The sequence below is a fragment of the Oncorhynchus kisutch genome, linkage group LG21, assembly GCF_002021735.2.
Source record: "Oncorhynchus kisutch isolate 150728-3 linkage group LG21, Okis_V2, whole genome shotgun sequence".
In the NCBI taxonomy this organism is placed as follows: Eukaryota; Metazoa; Chordata; class Actinopteri; order Salmoniformes; family Salmonidae; genus Oncorhynchus; species Oncorhynchus kisutch.
In genome coordinates this window covers 8,754,612-8,780,002 of record NC_034194.2, presented here as the reverse complement: position 1 = coordinate 8,780,002, position 25,391 = coordinate 8,754,612, and the positions used below count along the sequence as shown (strand labels likewise).

General features: G+C 43.6%; 1 protein-coding gene across 2 annotated transcripts; it reads right to left on the bottom strand.

The window, feature by feature from the left end:
- On the bottom strand, positions 1-25,390 carry LOC109866546 (tau-tubulin kinase 2-like). Of its 2 annotated transcripts, none has more exons than XM_031800174.1 (15): positions 24,663-25,390; positions 23,556-23,693; positions 23,107-23,254; positions 22,793-22,866; positions 22,514-22,654; positions 22,009-22,113; positions 21,628-21,693; positions 21,454-21,546; positions 21,259-21,384; positions 17,682-17,839; positions 8,882-9,098; positions 7,206-7,405; positions 6,208-6,628; positions 4,938-5,653; positions 1-4,560 (listed from the first exon to the last, which is right to left on the bottom strand). In XM_031800174.1, exons 2-15 carry the CDS (start codon positions 23,625-23,627, stop codon positions 4,194-4,196), a joined length of 2,904 nt encoding a protein of 967 aa, XP_031656034.1. In that variant the 5' UTR covers positions 23,628-23,693; positions 24,663-25,390; the 3' UTR covers positions 1-4,193. The 2 variants fall into 2 exon arrangements, with proteins under 2 accessions (XP_031656034.1, XP_020310852.1); XM_020455263.2 differs by having other exon boundaries at positions 1-4,557; positions 24,663-25,386.
- Between the last annotated feature and the right edge of the window lies 1 nt (position 25,391).

The following is a 25,391-nucleotide window of genomic DNA, read 5'->3' as shown; positions in this document are numbered from 1 at the left end:
CCAAATGTATACTTTATTTGATTTTCTGCAATCATTATATCAGTTTTTCAGGAGGGCAGATACAAATAGACTCCAATTTTGCTGGTCTGCATGATAAATGTATTTAAAATCGGGACCCGTTTATTAAAAAAATACATTTTTGTTTTAGCGGACCCTACAAATGTAAAAAAAATAAATAAACAGACATATATTTGCAATGATATCCATGCACTTGTTACATTAATTCAGTATGAGTGCTTTTTTATTTTTTATTTTTTTACATTCCAACATTGTGACACCTCCACATCACCTAAAATAAGAGATTTTCTCGCAATAAAATCACAGAATTACATTGTGAATACGCCAGAGTGAGTGAGATCTTTTAAATAGCTTGAAATACATGTTTCATCTAGTCGTTTTAGGGAAAGGAGAAATGGAGTTTAGATGGGACTACATGCACTGGTTATTACAAATGAATGCTGATAAGTTGGTGCAATAAGATTAACATTTAGTTTGAATGAACAGCACTGAAGTGCTCTCTATACAATTATTATATATATATTTTTTGAAACGGTACATACAGTTGAAGTCGGAAGTCTACGTACACCTTAGCCAAACACATTTAAACAGTTTTCCCACAATGACTGACATTTAATCCTAGTAAAAAAAAATGCCTGTCTTAGGTCAGTTAGGATCACCACTTTATTTTAAGAATGTGAAATGTCAGAATAATAGTAGAGAGAATGATTTATTTCAGCTTTTATTTCTTTCATCACATTCCCAGTGGGTCAGAAGTTTACATACATTCAATTAATATGTGGTAGCATTGCCATTCAATTGTTTATCTTGGGTCAAAGTTTCAGGTAGCCTTCCACAACCTTCCCACAATAAGTTGGGTGAATTTTGGCCCATTCCTCCTGACAGAGCTGGTGTAACTGAGTCAGGTTTTTCAGCTCTGCCCACAAAAGGAGTGAGATCAGGGCTTTGTGATGGCCACTCCAATACCTTGACTTTGTTGTCCTTAAGCCATTTTGCTTACTTTTGGGAAGTATGCGTGGGGTCATTGTCCACTTGAAAGACCCAGGTCAGGAAAGTATGATCTTTGTCCCCATGTGCAGTTGCAAACCATAGTCTGGCTTTTTATGGCGGTTTTGGAGCAGTGGCTTCTTATTTGCTGAGCGGCCTTTCAGGTTATGTTATAGGACTCATTTACTGTGGAGATGGATACTTTGGACCTGTTTCCTCCAGCATCTTCACAAGGTCCTTTGCTGTTGTTCCGGGATTGATTTGCACTTTTCACACAAAAGTATGTTCATCTCTAGGAGACACAACGCTTCTACATCCTGAGCGGTATGATGGCTGTGTGGTCCAATGGTGTTTATACTTGCGCACTATTGTTTGTATAGATGAACGTGGTACCTTCAGGCATTTGGAAATTGCTTCCAAGGATGAACCAGACTTGTGGAGGTCTAGACATTTTTTTTCCTGAGGTTGATGGCTGTTGGCTTATTTCTTCTGATTTTCCCATGATGTCAAGCAAAGAGGCTTTGAGTTTGAAGGTAGGCCTTGAAATACACCCACAGGTACACCTCCAATTGACTCAAATGATGTCAATTAGCCTATCAGAAGCTTCTAAAGCCATGACATACTTTCTGGTATTTTCCAAGCTGTTTAAAGGCAGTCAACTAAGTGTATGTAAACTTCTGACCCACTGGAATTGTGATGCAGTGAATTATAAGTGAAATAATATGTCTGTAAACAATTGTTGGAAAAATTACTTGTGTCATTCACAAAGTAGATGTCCTAACTGACTTGCCAAAACGGTAGTTTGTTAACAAGACATGTGTGGAGTGGTTGAAAAACTAGTTTTAATGACTCCAACCTAAACTTCCGACTTCAACTGTATATACAAGGCAACCTCCTTCAGATCCCTCATATGATACAGTACAGATCTTTTTGGTCTGGCATACATACATACATAGTGTTAAGAACCCAGGACTGGGGTCAGGGAGAAAGAGTAGACCATCTCAATGTTTTTCGGAAATCTGATGTTCCAATGCTGGAATCAAGCTACATTTTTCAAGTACATTTTTCGAGACACATCAAATAAATAGATACATTCTATCATACATTTTACATTACATACAGTACATTCCCTGGAGTACAGTAGTAGATCATATATATATATATATATATATATATATATGTACACATGCTGTCAAAGTTGAAGATAGGATCCGATGCAGTACGTTCTCTGTACATACATTATTACAGTCTGAGTAACCATAGCCGCCTGGGTCGTGTGCAGTGAGGACAAAACATAGATGTACCTGCTGAAAGCAGGGCTGGTCCTGACTGTTCTGTCACCCGAGGCGAGGCAAATGAAAGACGGTCTGAACAAAACATAGATGTCTATGATTTGGTCTGGACCGAACTAAAAACCAACATCCGTGGACGTGGAAATCAAGGCCGATCCAGACAGGACCCCCCCAAAAAAGGCATCCAAAAGGCGACGGCATCGATCTGTGCTTACCGAGGTGTAGCCTACAGTGTCGCCTAATTAGAATTTTATGAATGCCCATCTATGTAGTAAGCCTACCGTTTGTAAAATACCAATAAAAGACGGCAGGTCCGGACAGGGCCAAAAAAAGACATCCAGGAGACGTCGGCCCATGATCACTAGGGTGAAGCCTACTGTGTTGGTCTGCAAAGTTATTTTATGAATGCCCAACCATGTGGAAGACCCACCCTTTGTAAAACAGGCGTTGCATTGGCTTGATTAGTCCTGATTCCTGTGACTAGTCAATTTGGCTATTTCAGCTCTGAATATCAGCTACACAACTTTTATCCACATTTGCAATGTGTTCGCACAGCGGGAAATAATGAAGTACTTTCTTTTTTGCTATGATCGGCTTGTTACATTTTTTTTACGGATACAAACTTTAAACCACTGATCATGAACATTTTGCCCACGGGGTGAAACGTCTGGACAGCAGTTGTGAATAGCCTGATGTTCCATATTGTCCATTTTACTTTGACCTGTCCTGTTTTTAGGAAATGTTGTAACATGTCAACGTGATGTAGATTAGGCTATTTGATCGGAGAAACCTGTATGATGTAAAAAAGTGTCCGTCTCATTACATTGTCATACATTTTATCTTCAGCCTATAGGCTACAGAAAAGGCCACCTACTCTTTCTACCATATGCTATATTCAGGGGTGAAAGTATAATTCAATTCTTCCCGGTATGGGACCAACCGCGTGCACCAGCATTTTTCAAAGGGCCTAATCATAGAATGATATATAGAGTCCCTATTAATTCAATAAGATCTCAGTGGGCCTAGTCGTAAAGACCTGTTATTTCACTTTTAAAATGCATTACCTTATACTGTGGCATAAAAACAACCCGTCAAAATGTTTTCATCTAATTGTTAAACAATCACTTCAAAGGGCTCCGTCATAGGCTAGCAGTGCACGTTCATCCAATCGCACCATATTAACAGACTCCAAACAGTGGTGAATGGAAAGAGACATCTATTAAACGTTAAACACCAAAAAGTGAAATGACAAATTTGGCTATTGTCATGTCGCCATGTCTCTGCCTTGGCAAAATGTCAATGTTCTCGTCGAACCACATCACATTTGACTGTAGGCTAGATCACCCGTTTTCAAGTCCATTCACTAATTTGTCATGCCTCTGACATGCGGTACTTATAAAGTGGTGTAATAAGCATACAGTTTTCTTGACATTTTGCTGTAATTATTGTGAATGGCTCATGTTTTTACGCTGGCTATATCTGCTACATGATTTATGTTAGATCATTTTCTTAACAGAACGTTGTTGGAGCGCACAGCGCGCCTCTGGGAATGGACAAGCAACATGTTTGTGCCCCTGCCTTTGACAAAGTGGGAACTGCTTATCACAGGGCGACATCAGCGCTCACCTAAAAAGCCCATATGCCACTGGTTGAGAGAAATTGTCATTGTTTTGGGGCAGATTTATTTGAGGTTGTGTTGTTGGGTGTGCATCTTGTTCAGTTTAGCCCAGAAAATGCCACCCGTGTCAATCTGCCGCCATAGGTGGCCGCCTAATGAGCTGACAAGGCCTTGGCTGAACGTGTCCAATTAGAAATGCTGAATTCGGGTTTATTGTTGCAAAATGTCTTACAACAGTGTGCCCTTCTGAACAACACACTGATACCCATTCTGTCCACTTATCGGCTCACTTTGCCGCTGCCTTTGCCCTCGTGGCTAGGGCCCCTCCCTCTGGCACCGGGCCCTGCGCCCCACGGGATCCCCTGCCGCCCACTAAGCCTGTCCTGGGGGTACCATGGAGGGGGAGGGGACCCCGAGAAGCTGGACGGAGAGCGGCTACGCCCCAGGAAGACCCCTCCCCCCTCGCGGAGCTCGTGACGTGAGGGGGAGGAGCTGAGTGAGCGCTGTAGAGAGGAGGAAGAGCTGCGGGGGTGTGGCGCCAGACTGAAAAGTGCACCGCCGCGGTCCTTCATCAGTTGGGTGAGATTGGCAAGGAAGTCGGCGTCGCTGGTGCTGCTGGCACGCACCCGGAAACGCCGGCGCCTACTGGGGCAGAGAACAGAAGGGTTTGGATTTTAAAAACAAACAATTCTGCAACTATAATGTATTATTCAGACATGCCTATACATTCTGATTTGCACCGATATGTTCCTAAACCAATCCACACAGAAAAAATTGTCTATCATCAGTGATGTGGGATGCAACCCTTACTATCACAGCCTACTAGTCTTGCGTTTAGCAGGGCACAACGTTGTGGAATGTTCAGATACATATATAATGTAGAGTAAACATGCCTCAGATTGAATAGCTGTCGAATAAGAAAGTACATCAGTTTCATTCATTAAATTTCTATCTGCGACACTCCATAAAGTTTTCTATTAAACGTGGCCCAGTGCTGTGCCATAATACCATGTTCTTCATACCTATTGTCTACAGCTGGGCGGGTAGGCGGTTTCCCGGGAGGCGGACGAGGCAGGAACCTGCCAGAGGAGGAGAGCTGCTGCTGCTCGAGCCCTGGAAGAGGGGGAATGATGGGCCGAGGGATTTTACTCCTGCTGCCTGAGGAGGAGAGCGAGAGGGAGTCACGGTCTTCCCCCAGCCAGTCGGAGCGTGAGCCGCGATCTGAGCAGGAAAGGAACCTCTCCCGGATGCCACAGGGCAGCAGGTTGTCGCAGGAGAGCGATGGAGAGGGCGAGTGGGAGGGCGAGCCAGGCACAGGGCTGCTCCAGCGGTGGCGGCGGTCCATGGTGGGGGAATCCGGGACGGTGGTTGGATCTCGTATGGGGATGCGGCTCAATCTGGGCGAGGAGGGGGATTCTCTTCGCAGCAGGACCAAGGTGGGTGGGGGAGGGGAGGAGGAGAAGGTGCCGGTGCTCTCCGCGGCACTTCCGGCTTTCTCCATCTGAGGGTGTTGGTTGGGTTCGGAGGAACGGTCGGGGAGGCCTGAGTCGCTCTCTGGGTCTTTGTCGTTTGCGAGGTGGGCTGGGATGAGGCTTGGCACAGGGCTGGGGGCTGATTCGACAATCTCCAGCTCGTCGACCTTGACCTCTTGGAGGTCATTGGGTTTGGTTGACAGAGCCTCTAGTGGTATGGCTTCACTCTTCTCCATCACAGGGGACTGTGGTACAGGGTTGGCAGACTGTGGAGAGGAAGACCAGAGATTAATGGTAGATGGACATTAGAGGTGGTGAGGAGGCACAAGTAGAGCTCCCTGCCCATCTTCTGAAAACGCCTGAAACCCTACCTCTTCAAAACAGTATATTAAATAAGACATCTCAGTCTTATTCTATCCTCCCAATAAAAAACTAAAATTGCACTTGTCTTTTCCTACTAGCAGTGACGTTGCTGATAACTTCTGTATCGAGGAAAGATGGACCTACTACGACCGTGATATGTGGTTGTCTCACCTAGCGATCTTAAGATGAGCGCACTTTAAGTAAGTCGCTTTGGATAAAAGCGAGAGGTAGAGATCTCTGTCCATGTCAGTGAATATCTGGCGTGTGTACAGTTCTTCAAAAGTTAACCTGTACTGCAGTGGAGTAAGAAACATTTCCTTCATAATGGATATAACTGCACCATCAGGGCCATACTTCAGCAGGGCATTTTGAAAAAGTGACATTTTAATGCCCAGAATAGAACTGTATGTATATGTGTGAGCAATTCTTATTCTGCCAAAGCCTTGCTCGCACTCACCTGCTCCATCTGGGCTCGGCCCATGTGGCCTAGCATCCCAGGCAGCCTCCTGCCGCCCAGTAACCAGGTACAGGGCAGGGCCATGTGGGACAGGACGGGGCTGCTCGGGGCTGAGGGAGGCTGGTGGTCCTGGATCTCAGCATCTGAATGCACCTCTAGTTTATTCCCATCGAGAGCATAGTCTCCTGGAGGCTTGGCTGCCCCCGAGGCCCCGCTGCCTCCCCCCTGCTCCAGCATCAACCAATCCTGGGAGTTTCCCTCCTGGGGAACAGAACTGAGGTTCAGGGCCCCAGCCCCCTCCTCCTGGTCGGGAGTCTCTGTCGCCTGGTCCTCGTCACAGGGGGTGCCAACCTGCTCACCCCGCCCCCCGCCGCTTTCGGGGATTGTGATCTCTCGCTCCTGTGGATGCTGATTCCCCAGACTGGAAATATAAAAGAAAATTGGGATTTGACATGAGTAATTGCTTAATAAATATTTAAAATTTGACTAATGGATTTTAAAAAATATATTTGTAAAATCTGCATAACTAGCTAATGAACATTCCAACAAGTGAGATGAATTAAGCAAGTTGCCTTGCATGAGCCTTGGCTTGTGCAAGCTAGAAGCAGGAGCTTATCCTCAGTTCCTGTAGCATGAGGCAGTTTGACGTACAAGTGCACCCCCTGGACTAGCCAAAGATCAGTCCAACAAATTCAAGGTTGGTTGAAACAAAACCCTGCATACAGTAGTTTAAGGACTAAATGAATACAAGTCCCTCTGCCTTGTGCCTAGTGCAGTGGTTCTCAAAAATCTCCTCCGGGACCCCCAGCAGTATTTGTTCTATTCCAGAGCTAGCACAATGATTCAACTAATCATCAAGCCCTTGAGTACTGAATCAGGTCTTGTAGTTCAAGACTAAAACAAACATTGTGAAATGTCTGCCCCCACTGTCCTATTGTACACTGTAGACCAATATAAACTATTAAAACTACTGTAAATGAATGGTAAAGGGTACTGACTAGGCATCAAGGAAGCGTTCGATGGTGGGCTTGGGTTCGGGAGCCAGTCTCTTCTCGAAGGCCAGGCTCTGGCTGTGTCTCATCCTCCGGAGCAGGGGGGCTGCCCGGTCCAGGAACATGGTCTCTGAGCGCACCCTTCTGGGGGAGCTCTGGCTCTGGTTGCCACCATGGTTCTGGCTGTGCTCGTCCTCATTCACCACCTGGAGAAGGGGTAAGGAATGTAGTTGTTACAAAAAAAAGTGTTGGAAGTACAGCGCAAATGTTACCAAAGCCAGGTGACTTCCGACACACAAAGAGAGGACAAGGTACGAGGCTAATCTCCTTCAGCCTCTTGCTTCTCTCTTAGTAAGATCTTTGATTGCTTTTGCGGCCTATGGTCAGGTCATATCGCTGGGTCTTAAAAGAGTGACTAAACACACTATCTCTGTTGTTCATTACGAGAAAAAAAAATGCAGTCTCGGGTGTGGTTCAATGTGGCAGTTACTGATGTTTTTCCCCCATGAGACACCATAGGACAGGGGTTCTCAAAGTGGTGTCCATGGATGTGGTATTGCAGCGGTCTGCAGCCAGATCGATCTCTCTCTCTTGTTCTCCGTGGAATATGTTTAGAGGGTGTAATTCAATACAGTGTAATATTAATAATCTACAATTTCTTAACCTTGGGCAACATGGGCCTGGGAGGCTTACAGGGATACTGGTATCCACAGCACTCCAATTATCCATTATTCAACTGAATACATTCCTGTATTTTTTTTACGTTTAGAAAATAAACACTGCAATTTAAGCTTTAAAAACAGCTAGATATTTGAACTCAGCATCTTTTGAAAGGGCTCGTAAGCAAGCATTTCACTGGAAAGTCTACACCCGTTCTACTTGGCGCATTCGGCAAATAAAATGTCTATATTGATATTAGGTATTAAATATTACTTCCTGATGAATTTGCAATCCCAAAAGGGGTCCCCGGGCCCCAAAAAGTTTGAGATCCCCTGCCATGGGAACAAAGCCAGTATCACTTCCTCAAAATAGTCAGAATGAATCTAAGATAGGGGAAAGTGGGGTAAGTACCTTACCTTATAGTTTATAGAAAATCAGTATAGAATTCTTGCCTTTGTGCTGTTGTCTGTGCCCAATAATGTTTGTACCATGTTTTGTGCTGCTACCATGTTGTGTTGCTACCATGTTGTTTTCATGTTGCTACCATGCTGTGTTGTCATGTGTTGCTGCCTTGCTATGTTGTTATCTTAAGTCTCTCTTTATGTAGTGTTGTCTCTCTTGTCATGATGTGTGTTTTGTCCTATATATATATATATATAATTTATAATTTATATATATAATTTTTTTATCCCAGGCCCCGTCCCCGCAGGAGGCCTTTTGGTAGGCAGTCATTGTAAATAAGAATTTGTTCATAACTGACTTGCCTAGTTAAATAAAGGTAAATTAAAATTTTTACAAAATTTAATAGTATAGTACTGAGCATACAGAATATGCCCAATATAGAAAATGTACCTGTTGAAGTAGACAAGGTTGGCTGAACTGCAGCAGGAAAGGGAAACTAATGGGGGTGTTTATTTGATAGCATGCAATAATTGTGTGTTCCTGTCTAAAACCCAGTATTTATTTATATGGTCAATAACATTTGATTATTTCACAAATATGCATGTGTTCCAAATCCTGACCTTCCTGATGAGCGGTTGTTGTTGTTGCTGGGCTGCGGCGTGGTTGCAGTTGCGGTTGCGGTCCATCTCCTCCCACACGTCAACGCCCTGGGCAGCACGTTGGTGCTGGGCCGGGATGGGGGGGCAGTTGTCGGCGTCGCTGAGGCGCTCGCCCTGCAGTACGTCCTCAGTGTTCTCCCTCTGCAGCTCGGCGGGGAGCACTGAGGCATTGGCCATGCTGGCGGGATATAGAGAAGGGGGAAGGGAGGGTGTTCGAGAGGGAGAAGGAGAAAGAGAAAAGAGCGAGAGAGAGAGAGGGATTCGGGAAAGGGACGGAAAAAGGGACAGAGAGGAGAGAGAAAATCATTCAGCTGCTACTTTCCAGAGGACAAATGAGGCCAGTGGTTTCCAAGGGATCACTGACCAAATATACAGATTTCCTTTCCACCCAAAAAAGCTTGGCCGATTTTACAGAATCAACCCATGGATTGAATTGCGTGAGTGGGACAAAAGTTATACCATGTCGATTTGAAGGAAGGTATCACAGTCAAATCAGCAAATGCTGACCGATTAGGCATCAATTACACCCATTCACACAAATATTCTGCATCACACCAACCAACACGAAGCCAAACAAAGTTATGGATTAACAGAACATTTCTCCATCTGACCTGTCAGATCAGCTCTGAAAAAGATCTGATGTGAAAAGATCTGGGGCATCTTTTATTCATCATGCATAGGCAAAAATCTGAATGTTTGCTTGAGAGTGTGCATAAAATCACACACAGTGTGCACAGTGGTGGAATAAGGGGAGAGCTTATCAAGCGCTGAGTGTGGAAAACGTTGTATTGTAGATATGTAGCGATGTAATAATGTACTGTTTTATCTTTTGTTTGAAATGTAATTTAAGTGCCTTAATGTGTTTGGACCCCAGGAAGGGCAGCTGCTACTAATGGGGATCCATAATTTTATTTAACCTTTATTTAACCTTTATTTAACCTTTATTTAACCAGGCAAGTCAGTTAAGAACAAATTCTTATTTTCAATGACGGCCTACGAACAGTGGGTTAACTGCCTGTTCAGGGGCAGAACGACAGATTTGTACCTTGTCAGCTCGGGGATTTGAACTTGCAACCTTCCGGTTACCAGTCCAACGCTCTAACCACTAGGCTACCCTGCCGCCCCAATAAATACAAATACAAAATATATATCCATTAGCCTGTCAAGATATTATATATTTCACAAAAGCACATTTGTTACAATAATCCATATCAAGTACTGTTATTTGTTAAATGGAAATTTGAAAATGTTCTACTTTCTCCTAATGGAAATGGGAGATCCTTCCAGATGGACAACCATCTCTTGCAGCACCACCAATCAGGCCTTTACGGTAGAGTGGCCAGACGGAAGACACTTCAGAAAGTATTTAGACCCCTTGACTTTTTCCACATTTTGTTGCGTTACAGTGTTATTCTCGAATTGATAAAATAAATACTACAAATTCTCAGCAATCTATACACAATACCCCATAATGACAAAGCGAAAACAGGTTTTTGACATTTTTGCAAATGTATTAAAAATGTAAAACAGAAATACCTTATTGACATAAGTATTCAGACCCTTTGCTATGAGACTTGAAATCGAGCTCAGGTGCATCCTGTTTCCATTGATCATCCTTGAGATGTTTCTACAACTTGATTGGAGTCCACTATTGGTAAATTCAATTGATTGGACATGATTTGGAAAGGCACACCTGTCTATATATGAGGTCCCACAGTTGACAGTGCAAAACCAAGCAATGAGGTTGAAGGAATTGTCAGTAGAGCATTGAGACAGGATTAAGTTGAGGCACAGATCTGTGGAAGGGTAAAAACACATTTCTGCAGCATTGAAGGTCCCCAAGAACACAGTGGCCTCCATCATTCTTAAATGGAAGATGTTTGGAACCACCAAGACTCTTCCTAGAGCTGGCTGTCTGGCCAAACTGAGCAATCGGGAAAGAAGTGCCTTGGTCAAGGAGGTGACTAAGAACCCAATGGTCACTCTGACAGAGCTGACAGATTTCCTCTGTGGAAATGGGAGAACCTTCCAGAAGGACAACCATCTCTGCAGCACTCCACCAATGAGGGCTTTATGGTAGAGTGGTCAGACAGAGCCACTCCTCAGTAAAAGGCACATGACAGCCTGCTTGGAGTTTGCCAAAAGGCACCTAAACACTCTCTATTTGGCCTAAATGTCAATCATCACGTCTGAAGGAAACCTGGCACCATAACTACAGTAAAGCATGGTGGTGGCAGCATCATGCTGTGGGTATGTTTTCAGCGGCAGGGACTGGGAGACTAGTCAGGATCAAGATAATGGTGAACGGAGCAAAGTACAGAGAGATCCTTGATGAAAACCTGCTCCAGAGTGCTCAGGGCCTCAGACTGGTGTGATGGTTCACCTTTCAACAGGACAACGACCCTAAGCACATAGCCAAGACAACGCAGGAGTGGCTTTGGGACGAGTCTCTGAATGTCCTTGAGTGGCCCAGCCAGAGCCAGGACTTAAACATGATCGAACAGTTCTGGAGAGATCTGAAAATAGCTGTGCAGCAACGCTCCCCAACCAACCTGGCAGAGCTTGTGAGGATCAGAAAGGCAGAAACTCCCCAAATACAGGTGTGCCAAGCTTGTAAGCATCATACCCAAGACAACTCGAGGCTGTAATGGCTGCCAAAGGTGCTTCAACAAAGTACTGAGTAAAGGGTCTGAATAATTATGTAAATGTAATATTTCAGATTTAAATTTGTTATATACTAGCAAAAATGTCTAAACCTGTTTTTGCTTTGTCATTATGGCTTATTGTGTGTAGATTGATGAGGGGGAAAAACTACTGAATCAATTAGAATAGAATAAGGCTGTAACATAACAAAATCTGGGAAAAGTCATGGGGTCTGAAGCTTTCCGAAGGCACTGTATGTGAAAATTGGGCATTTCTAGGTTTTGTAGTATAAAAGAAACACTCATCTTCCTGTCTTTTTTACTACAAAACCTAGAAACGCGCAATTTTCACATATGTTGTGGTGGATTAATGAAGTTTAACATTTTTTTTTTTTTACATTTCTCTTTAAATTAGTGACACGTCATCAGCAAAAGGAACAGAAACACGTACAATTTCCATACACCATGGCACAACAGGTTGAAGTCAAGAGGGGTGTCTTTGCCATGATGCCAACGGGTTTTCCAAATACGAACGTAGCAATAGACGGCACCAACATGGCCATAAAAGCATCCTCCCAAAACCAGTTCAACTGTGTGAACAGAAAAGGCTTCCACTCTTAAAATGTGCAGGTGATGATGGGTTATATGATGCGCAAAATACACTGCTGAATGTGGTGGAAAGGTGGCAAGCACGACTCGTTCATTCTGCAAAACAGCAATGTCGGCCTATATGCCTACAGGTGAAAGATATTGAGGATGGATGGCTTCTTGGCAAGTATTGCCTACTCATTTCAAGTATATTTGCCATTGCTAAAGCAACATGAATTGTACCAACGGTCCTCTCTTTGTAGCTATGTTTTTATTTTTACTGTTCAAGCCATGCCCAGAAACCTGCTCCTCTTATTCTCTGTCCCCAACGCTCTAGGCGACCAGTTTTGATAGCCTTTAGCCGCACCCTCATACTACTCCTTCTCTGTTCCGCGGGTGATGTGGAGGTAAACCCAGGCCCTGCATGTCCCCAGGCACCCTCATTTGTTGACTTCTGTGATCGAAAAAGCCTTGGTTTCATGCATGTCAACATCAGAAGCCTCCTCCCTAAGTTTGTCTTACTCACTGCTTTAGCACACTCTGCTAACCCTGATGTCCTTGCTGTGTCTGAATCCTGGCTCAGGAAGGCCACCAAAAATTCAGAGATTTCCATACCCAACTATAACATCTTCCGTCAAGATAGAACTGCCAAAGGGGGAGGAGTTGCAGTTTACTGCAGAGATAGCCTGCAAAGTAATGTCATACTTTCCAGGTCCATACCCAAACAGTTCGAACTACTAATTTTGAAAATTACTCTCTCCAGAAATAAGTCTCTCACGGTTGCCGCCTGCTACCGACCCCCCTCAGCTCCCAGCTGTGCCCTGGACACCATTTGTGAATTGATCGCCCCCCATCTAGCTTCAGAGTTTGTTCTGTTAGGTGACCTAAACTGGGATATGCTTAACACCCCGCCAGTCCTACAATCTAAGCTAGATGCCCTCAATCTCACACAAATCATCAAGGAACCCACCAGGTACAACCCTAACTCTGTAAACAAGGGCACCCTCATAGACGTCATCCTGACCAACTGGCCCTCCAAATACACCTCCGCTGTCTTCAACCAGGATCTCAGCGATCACTGCCTCATTGCCTGTATCCGCTACGGAGCCGCAGTCAAACGACCACCCCTCATCACTGTCAAACGCTCCCTAAAACACTTCTGTGAGCAGGCCTTTCTAATTGACCTGGCCCGGGTATCCTGGAAGGACATTGACCGCATCCCGTCAGTTGAGGATGCCTGGTCATTCTTTAAAAGTAACTTCCTCACCATTTTAGATAAGCATGCTCCGTTCAAAAAATGCAGAACTAAGAACAGATACAGCCCTTGAACACCCCAGACCTGACTGCCCTCGACCAGCACAAAAACATCCTGTGGCGGACTGCAATAGCATCGAATAGTCCCCGTGATATGCAACTGTTCAGGGAAGTCCGGAACCAATACACGCAGTCAGTCAGGAAAGCTAAGGCCAGCTTCTTCAGGCAGAAGTTTGCATCCTGTAGCTCCAACTCCAAAAATTTCTGGGACACTGTGAAGTCCATGGAGAAACAAGAGCACCTCCTCCCAGCTGCCCACTGCACTGAGGCTAGGTAACACGGTCACCACTGATAAATCCATGATTATCGAAAACTTCAATAAGCATTTCTCAACGGCTGGCCATGCCTTCCGCCTGGCTACTTCAACCTCGGCCAACAGCTCCGCCCCCCCCGCAGCTCCTCGCCCAAGCCTCTCCAGGTTCTCCTTTACCCAAATCCAGATAGCAGATGTTCTGAAAGAGCTGCAAAACCTGGACCCGTACAAATCAGCTGGGCTTGACAATCTGGACCCTCTATTTCTGAAACTATCTGCCACCATTGTCGCAACCCCTATTACCAGCCTGTTCAACCTCTCTTTCATCTCGTCTGAGATCCCCAAGGATTGGAAAGCTGCCGCAGTCATCCCCCTCTTCAAAGGGGGAGACACCCTGGACCCAAACTGTTACAGACCTATATCCATCCTGCCCTGCCTATCTAAGGTCTTCGAAAGCCAAGTCAACAAACAGGTCACTGACCATCTCGAATCCCACCGTACCTTCTCCGCTGTGCAATCTGGTTTCCGAGCCGGTCATGGGTGCACCTCAGCCACACTCAAGGTACTAAACGATATCATAACCGCCATCGATAAAAGACAGTACTGTGCAGCCGTCTTCATCGACCTTGCCAAGGCTTTCGACTCTGTCAATCACCATATTCTTATCGGCAGACTCAGTAGCCTCGGTTTTTCGGATGACTGCCTTGCCTGGTTCACCAATTACTTTGCAGACAGAGTTCAGTGTGTCAAATCGGAGGGCATGCTGTCCGGTCCTCTGGCAGTCTCTATGGGGGTGCCACAGGGTTCAATTCTCGGGCCGACTCTTTTCTCTGTGTATATCAATGATGTTGCTCTTGCTGCGGGCGATTCCCTGATCCACCTCTACGCAGACGACACCATTCTATATACTTTCGGCCCGTCTTTGGACACTGTGCTATCTAACCTCCAAACAAGCTTCAATGCCATACAACACTCCTTCCGTGGCCTCCAACTGCTCTTAAACGCTAGTAAAACCAAATGCATGCTTTTCAACCGGTCGCTGCCTGCACCCGCATGCCCGACTAGCATCACCACCCTGGATGGTTCCGACCTAGAATATGTGGACGTCTATAAGTACCTAGGTGTCTGGCTAGACTGCAAACTCTCCTTCCAGACTCATATCAAACATCTCCAATCGAAAATCAAATCAAGAGTCGGCTTTCTATTCCGCAACAAAGCCTCCTTCACTCACGCCGCCAAGCTTACCCTAGTAAAACTGACTATCCTACCGATCCTCGACTTCGGCGATGTCATCTACAAAATGGCTTCCAACACTCTACTCAGCAAACTGGATGCAGTCTATCACAGTGCCATCCGTTTTATCACTAAAGCACCTTATACCACCCACCACTGCGACTTGTATGCTCTAGTCGGCTGGCCCTCGCTACATATTCGTCGCCAGACCCACTGGCTCCAGGTCATCTACAAGTCTATGCTAGGTAAAGCTCCGCCTTATCTCAGCTCACTGGTCACGATGGCAACACCCATCCGTAGCACGCGCTCCAGCAGGTGTATCTCACTGATCATCCCTAAAGCCAACACCTCATTTGGCCGCCTTTCGTTCCAGTACTCTGCTGCCTGTGACTGGAACGAATTGCAAAAATCGCTGAAGTTGGAGACTTTTATCTCCCTCACCAACTTCAAACATCAGCTATCTGAGCAGCTAACCGATCGCTGCAGCTGTACATAGTCTATTGGTAAATAGCCCACCCTTTTCACCTACCTCATCCCCATACTGTTTTTATTTATTTACTTTTCTGCTCTTCTGCACACCAATACCTCTACATGACCATCTGATCCTTTATCACTCCAGTGTTAATCTGCAAAATTGTAATTATTTGCCTACCTCCTCATGCCTTTTGCACACATTGTATATAGACCCCCCCTTTGTTTTCTACTGTGTTATTGACTTGTTAATTGTTTACTCCATGTGTAACTCTTTGTTGTATGCTCACACTGCTATGCTTTATCTTGGCCAGGTCGCAGTTGCAAATGAGAACTTGTTCTCAACTAGCCTACCTGGTTAAATAAAGGTGAAATAAAAAAATAAAAAATAAAACAACGGAGCAAACCAAATAAAAACCTTTTGTTTTAACTCAATCTCTAACACTAGCACCTATATTCAGTCTCTGAAAATAGTTACTTTTATCATTTTTTTGGTTGCGCCATTGTATTTCATGGTAAGGCGTTGTATATTCCCCACAGACTTTAAAAGGGATGATTGACCATACAGTATATGAGGTGACACATAGGCCAAGTTCCCATAGTCATCCATCACTATGGGAAAGACCTGAAAATACAATAATGACATGAGACAAAAGGTTGTTGAGCTGCACAAATCAGGAAATGGCTTTAAGAAAAAAGATCAACGGTTGACAATAGCCATTTCCACTATCAGGGCAATAATTAAGAAGTTTAAAGCAACTGGAGATGTTAACAATCGGCCTGGAAGAGGACGTGTGTCTATAAGACCCCACACGCACAGTGAGGAGGATGGTTTGAGTGGGTAAACAATCTCCAAGGATAATACCTGGAGAATTGCAGACGTTTCTTGGGTCTTGGGGTCTCCAGACTCAAAGTCTCCAGAACTATGATCAGACGCCACCTACATAACCATAACCAAGTTGTTTGGGAGGGTTGCCATAAAAAAAAGCCTTTGCTGTCTTCAAACCACAAACTCAAGCGCCTACAGTTTGGCAAACGTTACTGGAACTTTCAATGGGACCAGGTTCTATAGTCAGATGAGACCAAAATATATATTTTTGGAAACAAACACCAGAGGTGGGTTTGGCATAGACAGAAAGATAGCCATGCAGAAAAGTACCTCATCCCCACTGTGAAGTATGGTGGTTGATATTTGATGTTGCGGGGCAGTTTGTCTTCCAAAGGCCCTGGACAACTTGTCAGGATACATGGTATCATGGAATATCAAGTACCAGCAGATATTAAATCAAAACCTCTGCTAGGAAGCTTAAACTGGGCCGTGTTTTGATCTTCCACTAGGACAATGATCCAAAGCACACCTCATAATCAACACAAGAATGGTTCACTGACCACAGAATCAAGTTTTTGCCATGGCCATCCTACTCCCCTACCCTAAACCCCATAGAAAACTTGTGGGATAAGCTGAAGAGGAGAATCCACAAGTGTGGACCTCCTGAATCTGAAGGATCTGGACAGATTCTGTATGGAGGAATGGTCTCAGATCCCTTGCCAAGTGTTCTCCAACATCATCACGCATTACAGGAAGAATTTTCAGAGCTCTTATCTTTGCAAAGGGAGGTCACACAAAGTATTGAATGAAGGGGTGCCAACAATTGTGGCACACATATATGAGAAAAATATTGGTTTTATGATAAGAATGTATTTTTTCTTTCAATTATTTTACTTTAATTAAAGGTTAGATTTTTGTGAATATTTTGAATGAAAGACCAAGAGGATAAACATTTACCAAGTGTGCCATTATTAGTGGAGGGCACTGTATATGCACTAAGGCTGAGAACAATTGGTATTTATCAATGGTCATCTCCTACCGGTATGACACTCATAGGATTGTTTGATAAAACACACTTTTTCTATGCAAACAAACATTCTAAATTCTGTTCGTAAGTAATATTTTAGAATAGTTTTGAAGCAATATTGATAAATATTAGTGGAACAAATATCAGAATTGGGCTGCCTGTCTAAACATAGTCTTTGAGTGGAACAGTTAACATTTTGGATTACAGTTGCAACATTTTGGGTACATTCCCAAAATTCCCAGGTTTTTCAGATATCCAGTTTGGAAGATTCCTGGAATAAGTAGGAAATTCAAGAATTCTCCTGCCTGGATTCCTGAAAAAAACTTCAACCCTACTTCTGATACCACACAGTTCTACCTCTCCGCTACTATTTTAAAATAATATGCCATCATTGCAGTTCTTACCCAATGTAAGCTGGTGTGAGGCGGGTCAGTTGCTGAGCGGTGGTGGCTGAACCGGTGATGGTCAGCATATCCTCTGAGTCGCACCTCTCCCAGTCATACGGGTCGTTTTCCAACACATTGTGGCTCTTCATGGCATTTTCAAACACTGAAAAAAGTAGCTGGAACAGAACAACCAAATTCATTGACATTTAGGATTATGAAACAATGGGAAGAGCTATTGTTGGCAGACAAATACACACATAGGAGTGGGTGTCAATTCCATTCAAATTCAGTCAAACCAGGGAGTTAAGGGCTGTCCTCGACTAATTTTCTTTTGGGGTTAGCCAAGAGTTATCTGATCTTTTGTCCAATCGATTGGTTGAAATTGTTAAACATGTATCTTTCCATATATTTACACATCCTATGTGTTTAAATCAAATCAACTATATTCACTGAGCTGGTCTGATGTTTTAAGCACACGGTTTGATTAAATAATTAAGACACACAAATGACTAGAGGGTGCCCGACCAGCAATTTATTTGATTGTGCCGAGCCAGCTCAGACTTGCTGCACTGTGTTAAAAAGAAAAAAAAGACAGCGAATGACTGTAACTGGCACCCGTTGTCTCTCTCCTCCCTGCTGCAGCGACCACCACAGAACATCAAAGTGTTTGTTGATGAAGGTGCAACATAATTATTGCCATTTCTGTTACCGAAATCCTTAATTTCTTTAGGAAAAACATTCCCCATTCCCTCAACCCTTGCTCTCTTTACATGACATGTATGCATCGCATGCACATGACCAAATACCTACAGTGGGGCAAAAAAGTATTTAGTCAGCCACCAATTGTGCAAGTTCTCCCACTTAAAAAGAGGAGAGCGAGGACTGTAATTTTCATCATAGGTACACTTCAACTATGACAAAATTAGAAGAAAAAAAATCCTGAAAATCACATGGTGAAAAAAAAAATTATGGTGGAAAATAAGTATTTGGTCAATAACAAAAGTTTCTCAATACTTTGTTATATACCATTTGTTGGCGATGACAGAGGTCAAACGTTTTCTGTAAGTCTTCACAAGGTTTTCACACACTGTTGCTGGTATTTTGGCCCATTCCTCCATGCAGATCTCCTCTAGAGCAGTGATGTTTTGGGGCTGTTGCTGGGCAACACGGACTTTCAACTCCCTCCAAAGATGTTCTATGGGGTTGAGATCTGGAGACTGACTAGGCCACTCCAGGACCTTTACAGTTGTTGAAAAAACATATTTTACAGATGTTGCAAATCTTTTGGGCAGATGTTGAAATCAGGCAATTTTTTGGTCCTGAATGAAAGTTGAAAATGAGTCATTTATAGACGACCAACTCAAGACTGGTCCAAACTGGACAAAATCTGAACCAAATCGTCCATGATTGGTTCATATTTGGTACGGACCAGACAAAAAACCAATGTACATGGACATACGTGGAAATCAAGGCCGGTCCGGAACTGTACCAAAAAAAAGACATCCAAATGACGTCGGTCCGTGCTTATTGAGGTGTCGCCTACAGTGTTGCCTAAATGTAATTTTATGAATGCCCATCTACAGTATGTGGTAAGCCTACCCTTTTTAACACACAAAAAAAACATCCGGACAGCACCAAAAAAAGATATTGGCTCGTGCTTACTAGGGTGAAGCCTACTATGTCGCCCGCAATGGAATTTTATGAATGCCCATCCATGAGGTAGCCCCACCATTTGTAAAACAGGCCGCTGCATTGGTTTTATTAGTCCTGATTCCTGTGACTAGTCAATTTGGCTATTTCAGCTCTGAATATCAGCTACACAACTTTATCAGGAGTTATCCTGAGCCTATTTGCAATGTGTTTACACAGCGGGAAATACAGAAGTACTTTCTTTTTCGCTATGATCAGCTTGTAAAACAAACTTCAAACCACTGATCATGACAATGGGGTGAAACTCCTGGACAACAGTTGTGATTCCATATTGTCCATTTTATTTGGACTGTTTTTGAGATATATTGATTTGTGACAGCTCTTTTTTTCAATTTATTTGATTGAGCGCCATTTAGGTTTTTTGATCTGAGAAACCTGCATGATATAAGAAGTGTCTGTCTCGTTACAGTGTCATACATTTTATCTCTAGCCTCTAAGCTACAGAAAAGTTTGTGTGCACCAAACAGGTGCTGCCCAAAAATACCGATTTCCGATTGTTATGAAATCTTGAAATCGGCCATTCCGATTAATCGGTCGACCTCTAATTACAAAATAATTTTCTGACTGTTCGGAACAATGTAAACAACACAAAATAAAGTGTAAGCATACCAGAGAGTCTGTTGTAACAAAAACAGTTGCAATCATTCATGAATGCAATTTCCAAAATGGAACGGTTATTTATTGTTTAAAGTAATTATTCAAGGCTCGCTTTATTTTATTTTAAAACTAAAATGCATGAATGACTCATACGCTGTGTGATGACATTAACGAATGAATGATTGAATGGTACAGTAGCCTGTATAAGTATTGAAATATAGGCCAAATAAGTTACGCTATTAAGACTAAAAAGGATGCACTTTTACGCCTGCAACACAATGGTGGTTATACCAGACTGCTATACTAAGCCTAATGAGAAGGATAAAAATAAGAATAAGAAAAACAATAACAATAAGAAGGAGATCAAGAAAAAGGAGCGTTATTGCTATTATAAATATAATTAATTCAGACAATTTGGAACAGTGTAAACAATAAACACATTTTAAATCATTCCAGAGAGGCTGTTCTAACGAGAGAGAAAAAAAGTCTAAATCTTTACTACAGCAAAGCAAAGATTAAAAACTGCCGAATTTGTTTACTTTACATGTCATTGCATGAGGCTTTATGCTCAATGAATCAGTAGGCTATTAAACAAATACTCAGAGGCAACAGAAGCAGGATCTGTCTTATTTCTGTAGATAAATTCATGGGCTCTCGAGTGGCGCAGCGGTCTAAGGCACTGCATCTCAGTGCTAGAGGCGTCACTACAGACACTGGTTCGATTCCAGGCTGTATCACAACCGGCCGTGATTGGGAGTCCCATAGGCTGGCGCACAATTGGGCCAGCGTCGTCCGGGTTAGGGTTTGGCCGGGGTAGGCCGTCATTGTAAATAAGAATTTGTTCTTAACGGACTTGCCTAGTTAAATAAATAAATATATTTTTTAAAGTATAAAGCAGTTAGGCTATTGATTACAGAACTAATTGAGTTTGCGTTTCCTCTTTCCTCATTCTGCTGCTGCCTACGCAGCATTGTTCTCAACACAAAAATGCTGGTTAACTTTGCTATTATGCACATAGCAACATGGTCTACGAAAAGGCGCCAATTCAACAGCACACTAATATGTTTCAGAACAGTGGACAGAAGAGGGAGAAAGTGCATTTGTTATAAAATAATATGATTTCTATTAGTGTTGCACCATTGTTCTTATGTAATATAACCATGCACAATTTAAGTAGAACATGTATTAGACTGATGGACAGTGCCATCCCCGCAGCCTCCACAATGGATCAGTCCACTCAGTGGATATTTGAGTTAATGCACACATATGGAAACATATCCAATCTTACCTGATAGTCAGGCTTAGTGAAGTAGTCCAGGGTCAGGATATGATCCAGGAAGGCGCTGAACTCTGAGGGGAGGTGTTTGAGCATGAGGCGATTGTCGTAGGTCTCTTTTAGGTTCCCCACCTGTTCCTGTGAGCAGAGGGAAAAGAGCATGAACACACATGCTCATACATGTACAGTACACACACATGCACTTACTTTGTCTTTGACCTTCCTCCAGGGTAGCTGGCCCACCGTTAACTCCACCAGCATGTAGAAGAGAGACCAGAGGTCATCATGGCGACCCATCTCCTGAATACCACAGACACACACAACATGGGTGAGCAAGGTGAGAACATGTACTCATATAGCCTAGTATAAGGTTGACCTCACCTTATTCTTGTGTGCGTTGACTGAGGCATAGCGCACCGTTCCTCTGAACCCTGCAACGGGACGAGGCTGACAGAGAGAGAGAGATGGATAAGAAATTAAATTGAATCTTCAATATTCACACTAGCATACTACTTAGAATACATGCCCAATGCATTGCTTCATTTTAAGTGGCGATTGAAATGTAGCCATCACATTGACATTTTAGTCATTTAGCAGACACTTTTATCCAGAGTGATTTACAGTAGTGAGTGCATACATGTTCATACTTTTTTCGTACTGGTCCCCTATGGGAATCGAACCCACAACCCTGGCATTGCAAGCATCATGCTTTAGCAACTGAGCCACATGCGCATACACACATGCACGGGCAGGAATACTTACAGGACGCACTTCCTGACAAGAGTTGGTGAACTGTCGGGCCAGACCAAAGTCGAGCATGTAGCAGCATCGACACGTGCTGGCCAGGCGCCCCATGGCAAAGTTTGACTGGGGTGGTACAAACACAGTAAATCAGTCACTGATACTTAGTCTTGTCCTTGCCATTGATCTGATGAAGCAGGCAATAATCTAAGTAAATCCTGTTACTCTTTCCAGCAATTCATGGGCTCCCGAGTGGCGCAGCGGTCTAAGGCACTGCATCTCAGTGCTAGAGGCGTCACTACAGACACTGGTTCGATTCCAGGCTGTATCACAACCGGCCGTGATTGGGAGTCCGTGATTGGGATGCTTTGAAACTTGAAGTGGTCTTATAATAAGGCATTTCTCACCATGCATAATTTTTTTTTACTGATAATAACAAAATGGCTGGGAAGTAGTCAGGATCACTATGAGACATTATACTATTGTCATACATGCTTATGCACAACTTGACCCCATGACCCCTTACCGGTTTGATGTCGCGGTGCAGGAAGCCCACAGAGTGGATGCTCTCGATGGCCTCCAGCATCTGTCGGCCCAGTCTCAGAGTGGTGGAGACGGTGAAGGTGCCGCGAGACATAGTTCTGCGCAGGTCTGCCAGATTCCTCCCCTATAGGACACAGACAGTAAAGCAACACACACACACACACACTTTATTTGAATCCACAAATCACATTACAATTAAAGGGATTCAAATATTTCAAAGGTCGCACACAAGTGTGCACGCACACGCAGCCAAAAACCTGACCTGAAGTTCCATCACCACATAGTTGAAGCGGTCATTGCGGCCACAGCCTACAAAGCGACACACATGATCTTTACCTGAAACAGAGAAACATAAATGTTGCTTAGAAGGTCTCTCTTCAAAAACACATTAGATATTTACAGTATCTGGCCAAATTATTAGAAACACGTAAATATCCAATCAATATTTTCCACAAAGGTTTGATACGGTTGTGTGAATTTCAAAGTTATGGACATTTCAGTGTATTTCCGAACGACCTCCATTCTAGACTTATATCTGAGGTCGTACTGTATTCCAACAGGGCCCCTGTCTCTCACCCTGGAGCTTCTTCAGCACGGCCACCTCCATCTTCAGCACCTGTTTGGGCTGCTGAGCAGACTCCACCTTCAGGGCCACGTTGACCTGGCTCAGCTGATCCAGCACCTCGTAGATCTCCCCGAAGCCACCCCCGCCAATTTTCTTCACCTGAAAATAGAATGGAGAAGGTGGAATGCAGGTAGTAAAGAAAGAAGAGAGAGCGGGTGGGTGGGGGATGGAGGTGGAGAGAGAGAACGAGAGGGAAGTTGTGAGTGTTCTGTATGAAAAGTGCCATACCGTACCTAAAGAAGGTACACACACACCACATCTCATACCGGTTAGACACATTACATAACACATTACAGAATGCTGCTTTGACCTCGCTAGGAGAATGGGAGCAGCAACAAGACAGATTTGACCGAAGCTGGCTGTGCCCTTTCTGTAGCTGGTAGTATTTATAGTAACTCACCACTCTCCATCTCTCCCGGACCAAGTCTGTGACTGACAGGATGTCTGCCGCCTGCTCTACTGCACCACTCATCCCAAGTGCTGCTCGGAGTGCTCCCAACGACGGCCTGCACCTGGCATCAGTGTCGCTGGCTTTTTACTGCAGAAAGAAATGGAGAAAGGAGAGAAACATTTCAATTTGGACAACTGACAAATCTTGCCAAAGTCGAGTCCTTGATGAACTCCATCTTCATCTGTCCCCAGAGAGATGTCAAAATGTGTGTGTTGTCACTGTCATTTTACTTTCTTCACCTATATACTAATGTAAAGAACGTATTGGAACATTTACATCCATTTGTTTTTACTCACAGCAAATAATGTTTCTTTGGATAATCGCATCACTGGACATTTTAAAAATCGCATCACTGGACATCAGCGGAATCTTCAACCTCTATTGCAGGCTACTTTTAAAGCCCATTTAGCCAAGTCATTTTTCTTACTGTGGTATTAGCTAATATAGCTAAGAATAATGCATGAACACGGTGATTGACATAAGAGCTGCTTGTTCTGAACTTACCCTGTGCGTTGCTTACGGAGCCAACAGACATAGCAATGTACCAACCCAACATAGCCATCCTATTCCAACATCATCAGCTGTCATTCTGAAAACTGTTAATCGAGGCATTTAATTTGATAAAATATCTGGCAAGTTGGTAGGCTAGCTGGCTAACGTTAGTTATGGTCTAGTAACGTTAAGGTCTTACAAAAGAGAGGGAGAAAGGATCGCTTTGTTAAAATTAGATAGCGTAACGTTACCTTGCTTGACAACAAAGCATCCTTTGCATCCATCACGCACTGGACCAGTTAGCTAACAACAAACCAATGCTAGCAGCTAGCTATCTTTTTAGACAGCTATCTATCTAACGTTATCTATCTATATGGTATTTAGTAGCTGGGATAACACAACATATGGGTAACGCTAGCTAGCGAACTGCAAGCAAACGATTTCTTGTCTCTGTAACATGTCGATTATTTAGCAAGCAAAATAGATATCATGCGATGTAGCAAGCCAAGCTAGCTAATGTTGGCTAGTAAGGCAGATTTTACATGCGGCTTTCATCTAACCTACCTTATTTGATAGCACCATTTCCAAGAATATACTATTTTCAATCCAGGCAGTTTAGTGACATTTCTCCATATCCAGTGCTGTGCTTTCAACTCTTAAAACGTTTCATTGTGTACATAATGGAATGGGGAGAAGGCTTCTCCTCCGCTCATTCACACAACAGAAGCGGTTACGTCACGGGCAAGCGCTCCTTCTATCGATTGATTGATCAATCTGCATCTTTGCAGAGTTCTCTCTTCGATAAGAGGATGCTCCATCTCCGCTGCCGGGCTAGGGATACGAAATATAGATGTCCCTGTCATTGCATTATTAGAATCAACAGCGTTTCCTGGCACATACTAAAACTGTGATGAGATTGTGAGATTACAGTATTATGCGCAAAAGAGTGGCACCTCAGAACAGCAATGCAGACAGTGCATTGACACCAGAGACTGATCAACAGTGACAGATCAGAATGAATCCACTGACATTTTAAAGATAAATTGTGCTATCAAATGCTACATAGAATACTTTAGAAATGCAAATTGTGCTAATGATATTATCCACATATTGTTACATAGCCACACCACAGTGCTGTCCAAAATCAATCACTTTGGTTTTAGCCATGCAGGCACCCTTCAACATGCGATCCTTACGGGAGGCTGAGCGCCCCCTTGCAGACGGAATTTCCCGGCAGAAACACTGCGATTTCCTGGATTACGCCAAACGCAAGCAGTGGGACAACCATTGGGA